This window comes from Etheostoma spectabile, chromosome 9 (genome assembly GCF_008692095.1).
Source record: "Etheostoma spectabile isolate EspeVRDwgs_2016 chromosome 9, UIUC_Espe_1.0, whole genome shotgun sequence".
NCBI classification, from domain to species: domain Eukaryota; kingdom Metazoa; phylum Chordata; class Actinopteri; order Perciformes; family Percidae; genus Etheostoma; species Etheostoma spectabile.
The window spans coordinates 10,761,176-10,782,251 of record NC_045741.1 but is presented as its reverse complement, the minus strand read 5'-3'; the positions used below and the strand labels follow the sequence as shown (position 1 = coordinate 10,782,251).

The window sequence follows — 21,076 nt, the reverse complement described above, 5'->3', positions numbered from 1 at the left end:
GTGTGTGTGTGTGTGTGTGTGTCTGTGTGTCTGTGTGTGTGTGTGTGTTTGTTTGTCTGTCTGTCTGTGTGTGTGTTTGACGCCAATTTTCTGCTGACATTCTGTACAAACACTCTGTAAATGACTACTTGTGCAGACTACATGTCTGCACGAATCACTATATACCATTCAGTGACTACATATGCAGTGGTACTGTACCTCTCCTGACCGCGGAACATCTCAGCCTCCCAAGTGCGGTTTGGAGAGTAGTCCCATTCCATTTCCATGGCAGCAATGTAATAGGTTTTTGAGTGAAGCATAATCTCCCCCTGACGCTGAAGCAGGCTGCATTTCTTTACCATGTAGTTGGCTCTCATCCCAGCCCGATAATGGTTCACTGTGGCTGACACCACTTCAAACTGACCTGAAACACACACAAACATCATGTGTGTAGAAATATACTGTGGTGTGCGTGCGTGCGTCGTGTGTGTGTGAGAGAGAGAGAGTTGTATACCCATGCTGTCTGGCTCCATAGTGACAGTGTGTGAGATGTGAGGGAAGACGCTGATGGTGTCTCGTCTGTTCTGGCGGTAGATGAAGCGGTTTCCCTGGAAATAAAGGCTGATGATGTCCGTTTCTGAACCCAGTCCTGACACGTGCCATGATACTTTATCCCCCTTACACATGCTCAGGCCGGGGAGGTTCTTGTACACAAAGCCATTGATGGCTAATAGAAAGAGACACAGTAATAAAACATGTAGTGATTATCTCAAAAATGAAACAAATTATTCAGGAAAAAATTCCCCTATGATAACGCAAATGAGAGAATCAAAAATCCAACTTTTTTGCTAAGCATGACAAATCCATATATGTATGATCTGAGCTGTCAGTGATCAGTATGTGAATGTGTGTCTGCTACACACCATGCATCTTGTTGCTTTCTATAAAGCCCTCATCTCCCTTGTTAACAGTAGAGGGAACAGTGCTTAGGGACTTTATGTTGTCGTCCAGATACCAGCTCAGGTTCTCATCAAATATTGTGGCCATGAGGTGGAACTCTTTGTTGTAGTTTTTCTACATGAGGAGAAGAAGAGGGAATGTGTGAGAACTGTGGGTTCATCAATACATTTTAATTATTTTCTGACTCATTTCTGTGTCCCTTTACAGCAGACCTCTATTGTCCTCCATTCTTTTGCCAATCCTAATCCTAATCAAACACTAGTGTAGTTTCTGACACTCTCTTCTCACCTGTATTCCTTTTTTAAGTGATTCAGGTCGACAGATAAGGAGTGGTCCAACCAGTCCAGAGTGGGTGTCTTTAACAGGGTCCACTCCAGAGTAGTACAGATACGACAGACAGTCAGCCTCCCCTTGTACTGGACCAGCACCCACTGGCACTGTCCACTCATAGGTGTGCATCGTCCCAGGTCTGACCAGAGCAGCTGGGGGAGGGGTCACCACTCCTGATTACATAGAATTATACAGAGAAAAGGAATGATTATAATGATAATAATGATAACACATGCTGACTTAGATTGGTGATCTAAGTAGGAAATCAGGTTACTTGGTTCCTTCTTTAACTCCCGCAGTTTCTTCGCTGTATGGGACTCTGAGGAGAATAAGTATAGGGAAAGAAAGACAAAGACACAAAAAAGGATGAGGAAATGTTTCATGTATAATGTAGTTTATCTATAACAGTGTGTTTGTATTTGTGTGTATTAACCTTCTAGTTCATTGTGATAGACCGTCCCATCCTGTTCAATACTGTACTGAACACCATGTGGTTGTATGCTATAAGGCCGGCTGGCTTTGTTCTTAAACACCACCTTGATGGTGTCTTTCTCTTCAGCTCGCAGCACAGGACCTGGAGACACAAACGGACACACAGGCACAAACTTAGGACAAAGGACCATTAGATGGATTTTTGTTGCAAGTCATCTCATCAGGGTAACAAGATCCTGCAGACATGTTTCCAACATTTGCGTTGAAACACAAACAAAGGATGAAGTCTGTCCAAAAAACTGAATCAAGACTTTAATGCCTTCAACACTGATGATGAAGATATCAAAAGATAAGACAATTGACATACCCAAAAAGCAGTTTCTCTGTTTTCTGTCATTGTAATCTGAATATCTTGGAGTTTGGAATAGTTTGTTGGACCAAACTGAAATTGAAGTTTTAACAATGTTTTTAACTTTTTCTTACGTTTTTGTCCCTTTTTTCAACACTTTTGACATTTTTTTTAGTTAGTTTTACAGTTATTAACAGGGGAACAAGACAATTCTGCGAATCTTGACTCTGAAAAAGTTCTAACAACCTCAACCCAGCCTGGATTACCCAGAATTCCAAGGTGTTCCTCCTCTGGGCTACGTAGCATCTTTGTTGTGAAGGTGATGTCAGTGTATTCCACATAGCGGACCTTCTTATAGCGGCTTCCAATACGGTTCTGTCTTTTGGTACAAACATGTCTGCTTCACTACACACACACACACACACACACACCACACACACCACACACCACACACACAACACACACACACACACACACACACACACACACCACACACACACACACTACATACACACCACAAGTCAACTTCTAATCATGAAGGTTCTTTTACAGAAACCCAAGGCCACTGTACCAATTCTATGAACATGTGTTTTGTATATAGTAACTAACCCATCAGTAGGCGGTGTAGGAGCGTAGTCCCAGACTTCTTCTTCAGCAGCAATAAAGAACGGTCTGAGCTCGCCATTTGGCCGGGGCTTATGGACGTTGGGGAAACACTTCTTGATCTCAAATATAGCCTGCATTCCAGCTGGACAAAACCATGAAACAAAAAGTCACCAAAAAATACTAAAAAAATGAGACAATTATCCAATTGGGTGACAAAACGTTGTGCATGAGCTCACCCATCAAATGGTCATTAACGCTGCACGTCAGCATCCAGTTTCCAGGATTGTCAGCAACCATTTCAGCTGTAGTGCTGGAGGCGGGGAAAAGACTGACTGTGTCTGTGTGGTGGTTCTGAATGGTCAGAATCTGGCCATGGAAATGAACTGAATGCATGTCCACCTGGGGTTGAGTAAGGACATTCAAACTGGGTTCAGACCAGGTGCTTGTAGCCAACACCGAGACATGATGTAGGCTACAAACTGCAAGAAGTAAACTTATTTCTGAACAAAGTAACACGTTCATATGAATAGATTTTATTGTAGACGCAGAACAAGCGTCTTTTTGACTATTTGAACTTAAATTCTTAAAAAATCATTGTCGAAAGACACTGAAAAAGACTTTAGGCTACAAAATGTGAAAACTAACTTGGCTTCTTAAAAGGTGAAAAAAGGTAACATATACAGTGTAAGGACATCAAATGTACTCGATGGCCTTGTCAGAAAACTCAAGCATATTGTAAATACAAAGGCCCATTAAGGCTGACAAAGTTTGTAAAAGACATTTAGCCTCTTTTAAATATACTTAAAAAAAAAATAAAAAAAAAACACAATGCAAAATGTCTAAGATTAAAAGGATTAGTTGTGTATTTTGAATTTTGATAAGTTATGTTCCTTAACTAAGAGTCATGTTGCACTATGATTTCAATGAGCAATGTTCAGAAAAACTAAAAAATAAGACATAAAACTTGAACATTACAATAACAAATTTAAAGAATCCCTGAAGTATCAGATATTCTGGTTAATAAAAAAATAATTATAATAATACAATATTTACCTCATTGCCCAAGCCAATCAAATGCCAGTGGATCTTGTTGCCTTGACACATGCTCAGTCCAGGCAGGTTACCGTACAGAAAACCGTTTATACCTGCAATCCACACTCCGAGTTAAAGGTATGTGTATGTAAAGAATATGGGAACGTGTCTGTGGACGAGGATGCTCCCTCCTCACCGTGCATTTTGTTGCTCTCAATGAAATCTTCATCCTCCTTCAGGCCCCCGGCAGGAGCCTTAATGTACGTCCTGATGTTGTCGTCTAGGTACCAGCTGAAGTTCTCATCTGACACCATGAAGAGCAGAGCATACAGATAGTCTCCTGACTTGTCTCCATGCAAGTCCAGAGTTCCTACAGAGGAGAGGACATTATACATGCATGTTTTGAAGGGGAAACCTACGTAAAAATGTTATAATCCATTATTGAACTAACTGTTTCACCAATAACAAAACTAGTAAGAAATCTTGTTGAATTCCGGTCAAATCTGTGAGATCAGCTGTGTCAATACCAAAAAGCAGCATTCAAAGTGTTTCTTATGTAACAATAGAGAAATATAATCAAGTACCTCAAAATAGTACAGCACTTGAGTAAATGCAATTAGTTCCACCACTGCATACTATAGGGTTAAATAGCTTCCCGTACCTGTCTTACAGGTGATGAGGGGTCCTACTAGTCCTGCAGCGATGTCTTTTGGTGGGTTTACGTGGGAGTGGTAGAATCTGGTCATGCAGTTGCTGTCCTCTGATGATGGGCTGTGGCTCTCTGGGAGGGTCCACTCATAGGTCATTGTTGTACCAGTAGGCACTGAGTCGTCACGCTTCAGCTCTGGACCAGTAGCGTCTGGGTATAGGGCTCCTGAAAAGACCAATCCAAGCACAGAAAATCACAAAGTCACACATCAATCTGTTAATCTGCATATTGATTTGCTTGTTGATCATTAATCCCGCACCCTCATTGCCCTTGCTATAGTTCAATCCATGCGGGTGGATGCTGTAAGGTCTGGTTGCCATGTTCTTCAGGTGGACAATCACTGTGTCTCCCTCCTCAGCCATCAACAGGGGTCCAAGGTAGCCCAGCCAGTTCGGCTTTATCATCTCAGTCCTGTAGGTGGCGTCGCTGTACTGCTTATACACAGCCTTCTTGTAGGTGGAGCCTATACGCTGGGGGCCACTCTTTAAAAACACTGCGGCTTGTCTGCAGAGAAAACCTTAGGATTAGAATCAATTACAGTTAAAAAAAAAAAAAAAATTTAAACTAACAGACAAACAACACTAATGTAGATTCTTAAAAATGTATCTGTTAGGCCTACTTGCTGATTAGGGCTTTTCACATCTGACATTTTAAGAATCAGAAAAGAATCTATTGCATTTATTGTGAGTCTGCACAACACAATAGACCTTTTTTACCCACACACTCCTAATGGACTTGACACCATTTTGACCACAAATGGTCTTCCTGGATTATTGATAAATGTAGCCAGCCAGGAATGTAGTCATTCAGTGTTATTTTCTATTTGTCAAAGCATGCTATTGTGTTTTGATGGTCTAGTATTGTGTCATTGTATTTAAACAATTTTTTGGCCAGTTTTTGTGATGCCTTTGTGTACCTACTGAATTCTGCATGTATGTGCTGTATTTGCAAATGAAGAAAAGTGTTTATAAAGTGGCTTCTGTATACACTGGTGATTGTGCAGACATAAGTAGGCCTATTTATTCATGTTTGTTTTTAAATTAACCAATCAAGTCCATGTATTTAAGAATATATTTTAAAGCATGCAGACTAATAGGCTACAAATGAAACAAAAATTTAAAATGCCTTTTGCAAGCAAAGCACATTTAAAATAATACACAGAATCGCTGTCCAAAACATGCATCTCTGAAGTTGTCTCAGATAAACTGAAAGAATACGTGTTCCATGTGAAGAAAATGATCCTACTTTCAGGGACTTGGACATGTACGGGCTATTGTTGCCCGGGGCATCTGCCCGTTTGCCCTGATTGGATCAGCCGGCCCTCTGGCGAAAGAGCCTAAATACACATCTTTCTTCTTTTTTTGCTGTTGTGGCTGGATTATTATGACAATACGCCCATCATTAAGTTAAATCAAATTAAATTTGCTACATCATTCAATCTTGCCTTCACATGACTTTGTTTATATTCTCACACGGAGCAACCCAAGCCCTTTCTGCCTTCACGTGAGTTTTTAAAATTATGGTGATTATGACAAATGCCTTGTGAATAGTAACCCAAAAAAAAGCTTTAAATAATGTGCCATTTCAGCTTGTAACGTTTGCATCACGTCGCGCAGCATTAATATCAAGGTAAAATGCTACGTTATCAACCAAAGCTAATGACAGCTTATGTCGCAGCAGCAAGCTAACGTAGCTACCTTACATCCGTAACATTACGTACATACGTACATCCGTTAAGTGTGCGTTCTGTAGAAAAGAGAGAGGCTCAGCGATGGGATGGATAGCCCACGGTGTTCAGCCTACAGTCAATGTGTTGCATGAGTTTTCAACAAACAATCAGATGTGACGTTAGTGAAAGTTAAAGTTGCCTTACTTTGTTATGAGACGATAAATGAATGTAATAAACTTTGGATTTAAAATTTAATTTATAGCCTAATGTTAGTTGTGTGTGCTTGAGTATGCCATCACAACAAAGACGATGCAACCATCTTGCATTATTCCTTTAATGTGCAGTAGGCCTGTTTTATCAGGGGCATTTTCTTTAATTTGGAGCAGGCTAATAACTCATTAAAAACAAATGTTTCGTTAATAATAAATACACAGTTAATTGTGTCTGTATCTAATCATAGCATTAGTTTTCTCAACCAGAATCATTGAGTGCAGCCACATTGTAAAGGTCACTAGTGCTAGTGTCAGTGTTCAGTTTGTTTTTCTTCTTTTTTTTAGGTGAAGGTGCCTTTTTCCCCAGATTAGAGCAATTTCCCATCCAAATGTAATTTAAGCCATTCTTAACACATTTGATAAACAGTAGATGGGAAGACTTGAAATTAAGGGGTAAAAGAGTAAAAAAAAGGGGTTAAGGCATGGGGCAAAGACTGAAGATGATTAAACATCCATGGATTTAAAGAAGGTAGAGGGACTAGAGAAATTGGAGATTATAATATGATCCTAATGTTTAAATGTAGAATTATTATATACATTTAAAGCAAAGCCAACACAGGAGAGATATATTTTCTTTTCTTGGTACCAACGAGGAGTCTGGCTGCAGAATTTGGACAAACTCTGTGAAGGCTGACTGACTGAGTGACTCCAACATTATCGAGACAAGACAATGCATTGTGTATGTACTTACTCATCCTCCTGCAGAGTACGGTTTTGCATGAAGTTCATCCCGCTTGGGGCATAGTTCCAAGCCACCTCCTCTATCCTAAGGAAGTACTCTCTTCTCATCCCAGACACACATACTGCTGCCCAACACAGCAGCAACACTCCACTTAACCACAACCGATGCATTTGGCCAACTACAAGTTAAATTGCCAAGGAGGAAGATGAGTCTTTATTTCTGTTCAGTGATCCAGAAGATAATAATGATGAAGTCAAACAGTACGTGCAACTGACAGCTGTTAGTCAGTCAGTCTGACAGACTTTAGACCATCTGTGTATTTGTATACTCCCCCAGCTGACTGCTGGGAATACTCAAGCAGAGCAGAGGGGTCACTGACCAACAAACAGGGTCTGAGCCAACCTGTCACAAAGGTAAGAGAGGGCGCTCCTCTGACAACCTGTTTAATCAAAAGGTTGGACTTGCACAAGAACACGTGTTTTTCTATGCAACATCCACATCTAATAGTCCAAACATAAGGAGATCAGGCATAACTTACATTTACATTAGACTTCATATCTCTTTTTAGTCCAAACATAGAAAGCCAGATGTGTACCGAATTCCTTTTTTTTGTTTTTCTGCCAAAAATGGAGTGGTCCTTTTAAGCTAATGATGGCAACACACTGACTTTTGATCCAGTCAATACTGCTGTCCAAAGTTAACTGCAAAAGATTGAAAAAGACAATCATGTCCTAATCATAGTAGTTTAAATACTTTAAAAATCATTTAAATTAAGGCCAATAAATGCTTCTTAAGGGAAGGAATTATTCTCCCTACAGCCACCTTGTAATTAAGACTTTATTTAGCTTTTTAGCACGTTGAAAATAATAGACAGAATTGTTGTCCAAAGGAAACTGTTCATACTCTGAAATGTTCTCAGATAAACTGAAAGAATATGTGTTAAGAAAATGATCCTACTTCTACTAAAAAAAACATTTTCACATTGCTATTTATCATATGTCATTAAACATTTTAAAGGGTTTGGCTCTTAGGATCAAAGTCAAAGTTTACACAGTGTGAGTCCTGATATGGATCAATAACAGGCAAGTCTGGAAACTCCAGGAGAGAAATTGTAGTCCGTGAAGTGATTACAACACACATTAACAAACCCGCTGACCAGATTGACCTATAACATATCAGCTAACGTTGCACTTTTGTCGAGACCCTCCTCCTGTGTGAGAGTGAGTGCGGCCAAAAGTAATAAGGGTACCAGATAAGTTAATGGAAACATTTTATTTACCATAAGAATTTGCAGGAGGCGGTGGAGGATGGGAGTCAAGCATGCAGACACACATATCTGTGCTGCATATGACATACTGTTTACCACTGACAGTGTTGGGGGATTTTAGGGTAAAGTGCTTTGGCTGAGTCTAATTGCTAAATGTCCTAACTATGAATTTGAATTTGGTTTTTGGGTGGACAAAGATCAGCATAAACTTAATTACTCACTGGAAACTTAAAATGGAAATAGTCTTTTTTTAATTATTCAAGGCAGCAAAAACAACCATACAATATAAAAATATGTCACTAAAATATATATAAATTGCATCCGAAAGATGTGAAGAAAACAATTTACAACAAAATGCTCTGAAAATTAAAACAAATGTACAAAGACACACACAAAAAAATCTGCTCGTAATCCTTAGGTGATCCAACATATATACATGTTGGAACCACAAGTATCAAACTGGAAAGAAAGAACGCTTCCTGGTGCATCAAGATAATCATGTTATCCAAGATGTTACTAAACAACTAAATAATGGAAATGAGCCTCTCTTCTTGCAAGGACATAAGAGCTTATTCCATTTCCATCATTATCAAACAATACAAGCCTGGTATCTTAAGTATTCTAGTATAACAACTATGATTTAAATGGGTGTATTATCTGTTCAAGCAATAAAAAAACGGTAGTGTAAATGTTGGCTTCATGAAGGTATACGAAGTATACAATCAATAATGTTAATAAAGAAAGCGAGCGACCTCGACATTGAGAATATAGCTTTCATGAAGTAAGTGAACAGTCCACTTTTTATCCTGAAAGTTTCACACACTGTTACTTACTTCAGTGAAACTGTACACCTAACATTATTTTTATCAAGGATGCTCTACTTTGTCGTTAATATGAGTATTCAAGACACAAACACACATGTATTTTATCATGTCCTAATAACCTGCTGCTTTTGAAATGTTGAGACTTGCTGCACCAGAAAAACGCATCATAATAATAATCATCATCATCCTCCTCCTCATCAAGGACCGTATAGAGATTTTTTCCAATTTAACAGGCACATTAAAAGCTTGAAAATATAACGAATATACTGATGCAGCAGTCAAGTGTCCAGGATACTGCATGTGTACTGTAGGTCAGTCTGTTTAAGTAAGGTTGGTGCTGGGCAATAAAGCTGTGTGTGCAGACTCCCGCGTATGCATGTGTCCATTAACGTCCTGTGTGTATGCATACATGTCGAGTGTGTGACTCTCAGCAGGTGAGTCTACATACACGTATGTATGTGTCTTTAGATCTAAGCATTTAGACTATACTCCTGCTTGTAGCAACAGGGCCGGCAGACGGCGTTGACCAAACCGTTTCCCAGCTGTAAGAGACAGATGATGAACTCCAGCACCGCCAGGCCCAGTAGCACACACAGCAGAGTCACGTTCCACTCTACGATATGAACCGGCTGAAGACACCGTGACCAAGTCTCTGGTTGTAAGAGATACCTGAAACACACACACAGAAAGAGAGTCAATTGACATCCGTTGACGATCAATCCCAGTCAGCAGCTGCATTGATACCAACATTTTTGCATCGGTTACATGCCTTGCTCTGAGTGACTGACTACATTCCTAAAATGCTGAAATACAATGGCGGTGGGGGGGTAGTTTTGGAGTACACAGGCTGATGACTTTAATGAGGTAAGTAAGCAATAACCAGCTTCTCAAAAGTGAGGATTACCTTCTTTTCTTGGTTTTACATAATTGTAAATCTAATAACTTTGGGTTGGACCAAACAAGCAAATTGTGAAAACTGTGATAGAGATGTTTCAAATTTTATAGATTAAATGTTTAACAAATTAATAAATTGAATGAATACGAACAAATGCTACCACACACACACACTACAAACACCACACACACACACACACACAACACACACACACACACACCACACACACACACACACCCACACACACACACACACCACACACACACACACACACACACACACACACACACACACACACACACACTCACTCACTCACTCACTCACTCAAAATACTCTGTGAAGAGTCATTGACAAGGTGAGAGGTCTATACGGCTCACATACTGTTACAGGTCTCTCCATTTATAATACTCAACACATAAACAAAGCATCTCCTTCTCCATATTTGAATGCTCTCTATGATGGCTGAAACACATCTTTTTGCAACCTTTTTTTGCAGCTCCCCCAGCCGCATCCCCCTGTCCACATTCTTATGGACATGGCCTAAACTTCCAAATACCAAAGTTACTAGTTTATAGTTGTATCCAAGTGGTTGATATTTCAACAGCTTGGAACACACACGCGCACACACAGTATCTCCCTACCTGCCCCACTGGTCTGCAAAGGGATACGACCATCCATAAGAGGTGAAGCACTGGGGGCCCTGCACCAAGGCGAATCCTGACATGATGAAACAGTAGCCAGACCCCACCATGCCGACCACAGCTGTCAACACTGACCCGCACATCTGGAGAATAACACAAGCAGACAAAGTGATTTAACATGCACTTGTTTGGATGCCTTTGTGAATATGTGTGTGACTGTTTCATTATCCATTTAATAGCTCAGATACAGGGGCAGCTCGCCCACACACACACACACACACACACACACACACACACACACACACACCACACACACACACACACACACCACACACACACACACACACACACACACACACACACACACACACACACACACAACTGCAGCTGTGCATGTGGCTTGAGTGGTGTGAGCCAAGCTTACTTTGTTGAGTGTTGAATAACAATGGGATCCTTGTTAAATTATCATAGCTGGATTAGCATTAGCATTCCACCTCATAAGGACACAGTGTTGGCTGGCTTAATAACAACTGTACAGTATTATTCTCGAAGTGGGGAGAAAGAAAGAGCAAAATAGCAGTTAAATGGGAACATTATGAAGAGTTACAAGGGGTAAAAGACCAAAAAGCTTCATATTTTGAGAAGAGTTAAACAGTTCATAAATAATGGTCTGTGTGTAGCATACAAAAATATATGAACATGAAATTAAGTCTTGGTTAGATATTTATAGAGCACCCGTTGAGGATTTTCTCAAATACATGGACTTGTTTGGTACATTTGTGATAGCATTGTGCAGGTTGAGCTTAAACAAGTATGGGGCTTATCTATCATAGCAATAGCTTAGCATCAGTGTTATTACTCCTGGAGTTGTTGGTGCAGCCTAAGCTTGGCCTAGTGTACTGTAGTTTGGTAAGTCCCTTACCACTACACTCTCATTCCAGCAGCAGCTACATTTCCCCAGAGTGATGAAGACCACAGCTGGAAACAGCATCTGGAAACACAGTTAATTGTTTTGTTAAAACAGTAACATGTATTCTTTTTTTTTGTTTAAGGAAATGATACACATTAAAACTTTTAAGGTAAGAAAGTAGTTTAACAGTAGCCTAAAGTAGGCCTATATATGTTTGTATGTTTCTTTGCTGGCAGTTACCGGGAGCTTTTCATAATATTATCACCACCACCTGTACGTGTACCATCACCCATATCACTACAGCCCTACAAGTCAAGTCATAGAAATGCAAGTCAAATTGATTTATAAAGCACAGCCTCGAGTCCCTTCTAGGATCTTTGTCCCACCAGAAAGTAATGGGTTGGTAAATTGCTATCCTTGTTTTTTTATCAGTATTGTTTATATGGATATTACCTAAATCAGTCATTTATCATAATCTGCCTAGTTCTGCTGTGAACGGAATGCTAGCACATGCTAATGTAGTATATAGTATGTTAAATAACATGGTGAAGGGTAAATATTGTGCCCTATACAGTAATAAGGGAATCATTTGCTGGCTTTGACTGTTAGCATGCTTTGTTAGCATTACCATAGAAATTAGATTTAAAAGTATCCTAACAAGTTGCACAAGTTGCACAAGTGGAACTTTTGACCTGTTGCTGGTGCTACATGAAAGGTCAGGGGATCACTAAAGTCATTAGAGTTCATCTTTTTTGAATAAATTGGATAGTTGTGACAATGCAAGTGATCAAACAAGAGCTACGGCCACAGATGTTGTACAAACGTAGTTCAGGGGAAAAAAAGAAAACCGCAGGGGAAAGAGAGAAATAATGGCAATCTGTTGGTTTCAGGGTTGTTTCTCCCTCCTTTTTTCCTCTCCTCCTCTTTCCTGTGCTGTTGTCTCTCTCCCAGCAGTCAAGGACTTTAAATCATATCCTGACAGAAGGTGGGAAGTTCCCAAGGTCCTAAAGATCATAAGCATCATTACAGACACATCCCGGATGTCCCCCTAAAGATTATCTTTGAGCAGAGGCAGAGAGAGAGAGAGAGAGAGAGAGAGAGAGAGAGAGAGAGAGAGAGAGAGAGAGAGCGCCTGACAATGCAGAGGGAAGTGCATGGCGAGAAAGGAAAAGACGAAAGAGGAGGGAGCAAGAGCGAGGGAGAGGAAGAGAGGGAGCTAAAGATAGATTTCTCTCAGAGGGGTTTAGTTTGCTCTTTGACTCTTTCACCGTTCTGTCATTTCCACAAATAAAGGAAAAGACGACATCTTGGCAAAAGTAATCTCAGATCAGAGTAAAAAACATAAATGAAGATAGTCATGTATGAAAATCTCCGAAAATAACACAAATATCTCACTTTAAATGGTCAAAAGTAGTGGAAACACACTTGTTTAGTCATATATATATATAAATTACTTTTCTGCTAACTATTTTCTTTGCAGTCTGTTGTCATTTAATATTACAGTTAGACACTAAAATGAGCATTTCTTTACTTAAAAACTTATAAATAATCTAAATGTTGTACAGTGTGAAGCTGTGTGTGCCCCACAAGTGCACTGCTGTTCAACGAGGTTAATCTTGTTTGGGAAACTACAATCTCTCCTCTGTTCCTCCTTAAAACCAACCTGAAAGAACAGCTCCTTTCTGCTATCGGAGCATAAACCCAGCAGATCAGCGCCATGTAGCAGACGGATTAACTGTGAATTCACATAACACTCCATTGTTCTCAATGAGCAACTGCAAACACTCAGACTGAATGGTGCTGAAGGGGACACAATTGACATTTAATAATATTTGGTCTAAAACGTGTTTAACGTGCATGTTTTTACCCTGCATACAGATAAGTGCAGCAAAACAAATCAATAAAGCACAATTAAAAGCACGAATGAGCCTAAATTAGCATCAGTCTGAAATAATAAACCCAAACTGAGAAAAAAAAGGTTTCAGTCTATATAATAGCACACCATGTATCTACTTTACATGTACCAGCGTCTGTGTTTATTTCTCTTAATAAGATTGTTTTAGTAAATGCTTCTCGTTAATGAGGCTTTTTTAAAGAAACCATATAAAAGCTATAAAAGAATCTCATTCAAAAAAAACTGAGGTCAAAGCATGGTTTTAAAGAATGTTACTGATGAAAAGTGTATCTCATTACTTTTAGTTTCAATTAATTTCTCTCTCCAGTGCAACAGACAGTGATAAGTTCCACCACGTGGTACCGGTGACCTCAATTACACCTACACCCCCGTTGTTTAAGCCGCCTCTGCCAGGCAAAATATTCCAATCAGATTTAATTTTTTTTGTGAAGTGGCTGCCACATCGCACCGATCCCAAACATTTTAACTTCTTTTCCTCCATTATGGTAAGTGACAATTTTACAGAAGTACAGAAGATATAGTCAGATATTACAGACTCATAACTCCTTATCCCCAGAGGTTTCACAGCTTTCTGTATCAGCTTCTCACAGTATTTTATTTTCCACACTCATACCATGTAAAAAAGGAAAAAAAGAGAAAAAAGAAAGACCAAAACCTGCAACAAACACAGATGCCAAACTTTGAGTAAATATCATGTTGAAATCTCTACACATCAAGCTCACACCGCTGCAATTGCAATCCGATTCTATTTGAGCAGCAGAAAATGGATGGCAGGATGTGTGCCATGTGGGAAAAAGAGCTCTTACGTTTAAAGTTTTGAATGATAAATCAGGGTTTTGTCTAAAATCTTGTCGCACACAAAGAATAAAAATATAGTTTGAGGTTTTTTTTTTATTGATTGCCATAAAAAAAACAAAAGAAAAAAAGTCTACATTCAACAGTATTTTTTAAAAGATGGTAAACACATTTTGAACCTAGTGTAAAGCAAAAACTTTGGACTGCATAAAGTTGAAGGAAAGTTATTTTCATGATGTTAAAGTTGAGCTTTTAAAGATAAAATAGCCACACTACACTTTGTTTGGTCAAGGTAAAATAGCAGGACCTTAGTGTGTATTTGTCCTCTCTTCAAAATATGTCACTGCAATGACCAGCCCTTATAGTTTGGTGTGTGTTCACCAGTAAACTAAAGTTTCTAAAGAAATTTGATGATCTGACCAAAGCTGAAAAAAATGGGATCAGATTATTTGACATTACACAAAACCTATAGTATAACCCTAGAAATATAACAAATACTCATCATCTAATTACAACCTGAAGGCAGTTTTTTACTCACCAGCACTCCACCTCCTCCTAGTCCACCAAAGTACCAGATGTAGCTGTCCAGGCGGTTCTGCTGGATGTAGGTGACTTGTCCCATGGGAAACAGCAGCAGTAGGTTGGCAAGGATACAGCAGAGGGCCAGGGGCAGCAGGGCCAGACCCAGAGACCTGGCAAAACCCACCGAACAACACATCGCTCAACCAAAAACGCACTCACAACCGCAGGGAGGAGAGGAGAGAACTGGAATGGGCCGAGGAGAGCAAGAGAAAGAAAGAGAGAGGGGAGGGAAGGGAAGGGTCAGGGCAGCTGGGGAGCCAGGAAACAAAAACAAGTGACAAGAGCCTGCTGTATTTTAGTGTGTGTTAGGGGTGTGTGTGTGTGTGTGTGTGTCGGGTAAGTTTAGGGTTAGTTCTGCCATGACATAATGTGGAAACACACTCACAGGCAGGGGGCTGACCAATGGCTGCACAGAGCTCAGCCAGAAATATATCAAATATATGTGTGTGTGTGTGTGTGTGTGTATACGTGCGTACGTGAGTGCGTGCGTGCGTGCATGGGTGGGCATGTGTGTGTGTGTTTCCCATAGCCTCTTAGTAAGCTAGGCCTCACACAACCCTCCGGAGTATTAATATCCCTCAAAACTGTATTTTTTCTCATTTCCTTTTTTCCACATGGTAAACACATTTGTAACATCTGTACAATATTAAATATTATACTAAATTCCTCACTTTATCAATTAGTCTATAAGAGATAGAGATATATATATATATATATCTATATAGATATATAGATATATGTATATACACACACACTTAAAGGGGCTGTAGGTAGGATTGTGAAGAGCCAGGATTTAGCCAAAGAATTTGAACATCAACAACTTCTCAGTCCTCCCCACCTTTCTGCTAAAGCCCGTCTCCTATGCCATATACATCACATTGTGTTAACCAATCATATATTTTGGATCTAAAAATCTGTGCAGTAACTAGAACAGAGAGCTATCAGATAAAGGATAAAGGATGTACCAACATTGTAGATCAGTTTAACAAGAACCGATCAAATCCAGTCTCATAGGTTTCATCATAGTGCCCATAGGCAAGGCTGTTTCTTTCGAGGTCAGAATGGACAAAAGTTCAGCAGGTCTATGTGGGGCAATAGGGCCCAATGGGATTTTTAACAGCGTAAGTGAGAAAGCCACACAGACTGTGTATGTGTACATGTGTGTGTTTAAGGGGCCCATTATGTTGTGAGCTGCTTTATAATCCAGCTGGATTAAGATAAGTAAACTAGAACTGCTCTAATAAGACGTTTCAGCCAGTGTTAATTAAGTGTTTGGGTGACAGAACACATGGCTCTTTATAGGACTAAACGGTTGGTACCAGGTGGGGGTTGGAGCTGTAAGGAGATCAACGATGAAACAAAGTCCAACAACATGTTTCTACATCAAGAGATTTGTGTTGAAGTGGAATCATGATGGAGCTGCATGGTGCAGGGTACACATGGTTTACAAGTTGTTTACCAACTCACTCATATTTTCAACATCCTTTTTTTCCCCACCCAACCTCAGCATCTGCATATACCGTAATGTAATTTATCCTCCTCACTGTTGGTCACTGTATTTAATGTCTGTGGTATGTTGAGGGGCAGTAGAGCGTCTCCCGGGCAGCTAAAAATTACCTTAAAGATAAATACACAATCACAAGGCAAAACACCCACTTTATCAAGCCTGCCTGGAAACCCGCAATGCAAAAGATGCATCATACGCAGTGTTTAAGTCATTAGACACACTTGGGGAGCTGTAAAGATACAGCTAAACATAACGCCTCCAGCATGACTTTAAAAACATCTTCAGGAAGACAGAACTTGAGAGTTGGGACAGCATTACACAATAACACATCATGTTTACCATACTGCCTTCCTGGTTGTCTCCTCAAGAATTGAGTGTTCATTAAATGCTTCTGTGTAAGTCATAAGTCTCCCGAAACTTCTGATGAGTGCTATAAGAGTCTAAAGAGAAAAGGTCAGAGAGTGAGCAAAGAAGTATTCACTCTTTGGGGACTGTAAATATACAGGGAAAACATTAATCAAATCTGATTAGCTGTTGATGTTTTGTACAAAGTATTGTTTTACATTACAGTAGTGCAGCACAAAAGTATTAGGAATAATGACCCTTAATATCCACACATACAAGTCTTTTTTTGAGCCATCTTGCTCTGGACCAAAGCATTGGACAGAACAACTTGTGCAGGTGCTAAATCTGTAAAATGTAACTGAATTATAATTCCCCAAGGACTCCCGACAGTATGAACTACTCCGGTTACAACATTTGAAATGAAGATATGTTATTATAAACCCTAGGAACAAACTAGAGAACTACGCATCACTTGAAAATAAATTACATTTATTTGTCATTGTTAAAAACATTTACAAAATCATGAATATATTTAAATGCATTAAATGCAGACTGTTAAATCTGTAAATATATATTTAGTTTAAAGTGCAAGAAAATGATCCAAAGGGAACTTGAATGAAGATATCACACTGATTGAATTGAATCACAGTAAAAATCTAAACTCAATTTGTTTTGTAAAAAGTCCCCCAGAGAAAAGATTATATCCATAGCCTATCATCTGATCATCACTTGTTTGAGGAACGAGTGTTATATGTGCAGTAAATTATACTGTTGTCGTTTCTAGGCAGCAACTAATTAAAGACATTGAAACAGATATTTATCTCAACCAGGGTTGAAGACTGGGCATCTTTGGAATGTCATGTAATGTCACACAAGGATTTGTTTTCGATTTGTAGAGCAAAGACTTAAACTTAAGACTTATGAGAATGTGGCGGGACATATGATGAATAAAGACACTTATGTGCTATGCTATGATGCGGTGCTACGACTGTGTTATAAACCTGTTGTCATAAAACCAATTGTCTAATTAAAGGAACCAAAGAAAAAGCTTACTGTAAATTATGTTACCACCAAATATGTATAGTGCTTTTGCTCTACACATAAAGGATTGTGCCTTCAGAAAGTTTTGTAATCAGTTTATCAGATTATTACATCTGCAGGGAAGAGGAGATGAGGCAAGGTGTGTTTAATATCCCTGAGCACATCCATCCGCTCTGGGGTCTGACCCCGCCCACAGCACCCTGCATGGACAATCATCTTGATTGACAGATGGGTTCCACCAATCCCCTACTGTGATGATCTGTCCCCGCCCAAACTGAGACCTCTTGTGGCCTGTGTGTTTAAATAAAAAAATAAATGGAAAGAAATGCAGTGAGCCCAAACTCCCTTAACTTTTACTGTTATGCACTGAAAACCGAAATATCCCATGTCTCATTAGCATAATAAGATTATGAGATGAAGGTGGCAGATAGGTTGTAAGAAAGATACACAGCACAGATGTTTTTCTCAAAGAATGAGGAACACAGAGATTAACAGTTAGACGTTTGTTTTCTTAAATGGGATTTTTTTTTTTGTTACTTAATGAATAAATGGAGTGTCATTACTTAAACCCACCGAAGACCATTAGTCTATTGTCCACACACAGGCCAATATAAATAGCTTAAGACAGTTAGGAAGAACAGGTTTATTTTACATTTTATTTTTCTATTTCTACATTCTAAATGTTGACCTGCAAAATCTATACATCATTGCAGGATTCATTTTGAAAAAACGGCCGAGAGGATTGGCAGATGAGAGCTTCTTCCCCACAATGGAGATTTCCCTCTGATCCAATCATAAAGTGGCTGCTGGTTCTTCCAGAATGAAACAAAGGCTGATGGCAATATCACACAAAACATGATCACGCTCTTCAGAAAAGCCAGAGAGCAACAGCTAACCCACCCATAATGTCACCAAGGTAGGGAAGAGAAACAAATAAAAAGATCCTGTTTGCAACAGGAAGCAACAGGGTTTATGGGAAGCATGGTCCAATACCACTGATTAGAGACTACCAGTGTTTTCAGCCATGGTCATGTTTATGGTGGTTAATAAACACCAATATAACAATTCATGTAACACATTAACATTTGAGTAGGCTACATGTAGCACCTATTTATCATAAAATACTTCATCAATGAGACGAATAAGAAACTGAGAATGGGAGAATAGTCTACTTTCTGGAAAGGTTGCATACTGGTCATGCATAAAATACCATGCAGCCACTGCCAACAGTAGTTGTGTGAATAAAACGGTACCTGTGATAGGCCACCTGACTTTGTGGCCCCGTTTTCTCAGCTCCTCGGCTACCTCCCGGCGGACCCCCTCCTCCAGATTAACCGACCACTGATCAGCTGGACATACAGAACGTTTCATCAGAATATCAATTTCATAAGCATAGGACACATACACTGTCTACTTTCACAAAATTGTATGTAAATTAAGATACAGTTTACGAGTGTGTGTGTGTGTGTGTGTGTGTGTGTGTGTGTGTGTGTGTGTGTGTGTGGTGTCTTTGTTTTGGGGAAGGGCCAGAGCATACTTGTGCTTCATAGTCTACGTAGACTCTTGGGCATCCAGAGCTTGTTGAGGATTCATCCCAACTCCAACATGTTTAACAACACCTAAACACAGCACAACATCAGTTATTAACTCATTAACACATTAAAGTTATTATAAGTCTGAATCATAACTAAAGCACGGCCCATTCATGACGATGTAATGAAGTCCTCCTAGCTTGGTGCACAAAAAAATTAGTGTTTTTCAAATTATAATTTCTCCAATGCCTAATCTTGTCTGACTGTAAATAACCAATCACAACTTATTAAAAAACGGACAAATCAAAGTTAATGATCAAAAACAAGATGGATAGGGAAACCAAATTAAAGACTTTTTTTTTTTTTTTTTTTTTCTCCTTTTTTTTTTTTTGTGTAATTCATAACAACGTGTCCTTGAGGTTGCATAAAAGCCCCCATCACCCCCAGTGCAGCGAGGAGTCGTGGTTTTTGTGACGTGGTTGCAGAGTCAGTGAGAAGTGCAGGTATTATGGTGTGATATGGCCGCTTCCCCCCAGCAACACAGTTAAAGTGGTTACGGTGCAGAGAAAAGCCGGCACCACGATTCTGTAACCGGGGAAATGGAATTTCATGAAAACACCCATCCATCGCTACCTCACATGCACACAAACTCAGATCCTTTATCTGACCCCTCAGACCTGGAGTGAGAATCCACAACCCTTAGGGACCAGCCCAGTTCCAAAGCCGGCATAAATGCTGTTGACAAAAGAACAGGCATTGCCCTGACTGTCTATCACACAGAAATAGACTGTGTCACATCCGGTTGTCAAGCCAGGCTCCACTCCTCCCATGGTCCTAAAGTTAAAAACAACACATCAATTAAAAACACACATAAAGCCATTATAGCTGTTATGGTTTTCATCTGCTGGCTCTAGCTACATCTTTTGTCATACACACATTTGGGTGGTATCAATCTTGCCATCCAGTTTTTAGTAAAAAAAAAAAAATGAATATGTGTATTTCCCAAAACACTGATATATACCGTTTAAATTTTTTTCTTTGCTTCTTTACTTTTTAAAATTTCTAATGTTAAAAAGTAATGAAAGATACACTACATGATGAGGCAAATGTGGAAACTATTGAATGCTGATATATTTTCAAAAGGAATTTGAATATGATATTTGTTATCAAATATACTTCATTGGAAAATAAAAAGGTCCTAAGTAGTATTACAAGGCCCAAACTGCCTCGCACATTTAGAAGCACTGCCTGGGTCATCTTTATAATTGTGTGCTTTCTCAGTTAAGCTGACTCTCGGTCCTACTGTTGTGACCAGAATAAAAAGGCTCTTCAACCATATACCACTAATAAACCATATGCCAGCCTTGCTTCAAAAATATGGTAGGCTGGGAAATGTGATTGCCAGCTGCATGTTAACACAGGTTTTACAGTAACCAGGTTATTGCAGTGCATATACCTGAAACATGATCTGTAATTTCCTGCTTTCACTTGATTTCTCTCAGGTTTATTGTGTGCATGTTAACATAATGACGGTGAAGACAACACTTCTTACCATTTACATAAATGAGCGACATTAGGATTTGATTTAAATGTTATTTAAAGTAAACTGAATCAGTCGGGTTGAGGTGAACTAAAAACAAATGGAAGGTCTAGGATTTGTGTATATACTGTATTTGTGCATGTTGCCTGATGCAGTAATACCCTCGGTAATTTAAAGTTAGAAAATATGAAACCGAACTTAGGGCAAAAGAGGGTGGTGTGTGTGTGTGTGTGTGTGTGTGTGTGTGTGTGTGTGTGTGTGT

At 39.4% G+C, this 21,076-nt stretch overlaps 3 protein-coding genes across 4 annotated transcripts in view; all 3 read right to left on the bottom strand.

Annotated features, from left to right (window-relative positions):
- The window catches only part of cp (ceruloplasmin), a 10,967-nt gene extending 3,777 nt beyond the window's left edge, over positions 1–7,190 (bottom strand). Inside the window, 15 exon segments of the mRNA XM_032525264.1 lie at positions 199–403; positions 494–706; positions 903–1,053; positions 1,228–1,442; positions 1,544–1,588; positions 1,703–1,843; positions 2,317–2,439; positions 2,442–2,455; positions 2,660–2,798; positions 2,893–3,055; positions 3,710–3,801; positions 3,885–4,058; positions 4,350–4,562; positions 4,657–4,901; positions 7,030–7,190. Of these exon segments, the coding sequence (XP_032381155.1) occupies positions 199–403; positions 494–706; positions 903–1,053; positions 1,228–1,442; positions 1,544–1,588; positions 1,703–1,843; positions 2,317–2,439; positions 2,442–2,455; positions 2,660–2,798; positions 2,893–3,055; positions 3,710–3,801; positions 3,885–4,058; positions 4,350–4,562; positions 4,657–4,901; positions 7,030–7,190 (2,294 nt within the window).
- Positions 7,191–8,017: 827 nt separating this feature from the next.
- On the bottom strand, positions 8,018–15,136 carry tm4sf18 (transmembrane 4 L six family member 18). Of its 2 annotated transcripts, XM_032525268.1 has the most exons (5): positions 14,806–15,136; positions 11,570–11,638; positions 10,648–10,790; positions 9,715–9,780; positions 8,018–8,265 (listed from the first exon to the last, which is right to left on the bottom strand). In XM_032525268.1, the coding sequence occupies exons 1-5, from the start codon at positions 14,983–14,985 to the stop codon at positions 8,196–8,198; spliced, it is 528 nt and encodes a 175-aa protein (XP_032381159.1). In that variant the 5' UTR covers positions 14,986–15,136; the 3' UTR covers positions 8,018–8,195. The 2 variants fall into 2 exon arrangements, with proteins under 2 accessions (XP_032381159.1, XP_032381158.1); XM_032525267.1 differs by lacking the exon at positions 8,018–8,265 and having other exon boundaries at positions 9,315–9,780; positions 14,806–15,122.
- Positions 15,137–17,194: 2,058 nt separating this feature from the next.
- The window catches only part of LOC116695168 (glutathione hydrolase-like YwrD proenzyme), an 8,299-nt gene continuing 4,417 nt past the window's right edge, over positions 17,195–21,076 (bottom strand). Inside the window, 8 exon segments of the mRNA XM_032525269.1 lie at positions 17,195–18,033; positions 18,996–19,091; position 19,148; positions 19,280–19,311; positions 19,314–19,340; positions 19,343–19,361; positions 19,680–19,859; positions 19,952–20,108. Coding sequence (XP_032381160.1) covers positions 17,888–18,033; positions 18,996–19,091; position 19,148; positions 19,280–19,311; positions 19,314–19,340; positions 19,343–19,361; positions 19,680–19,859; positions 19,952–20,108 — 658 coding nt within the window. The 3' untranslated portion in view covers positions 17,195–17,887.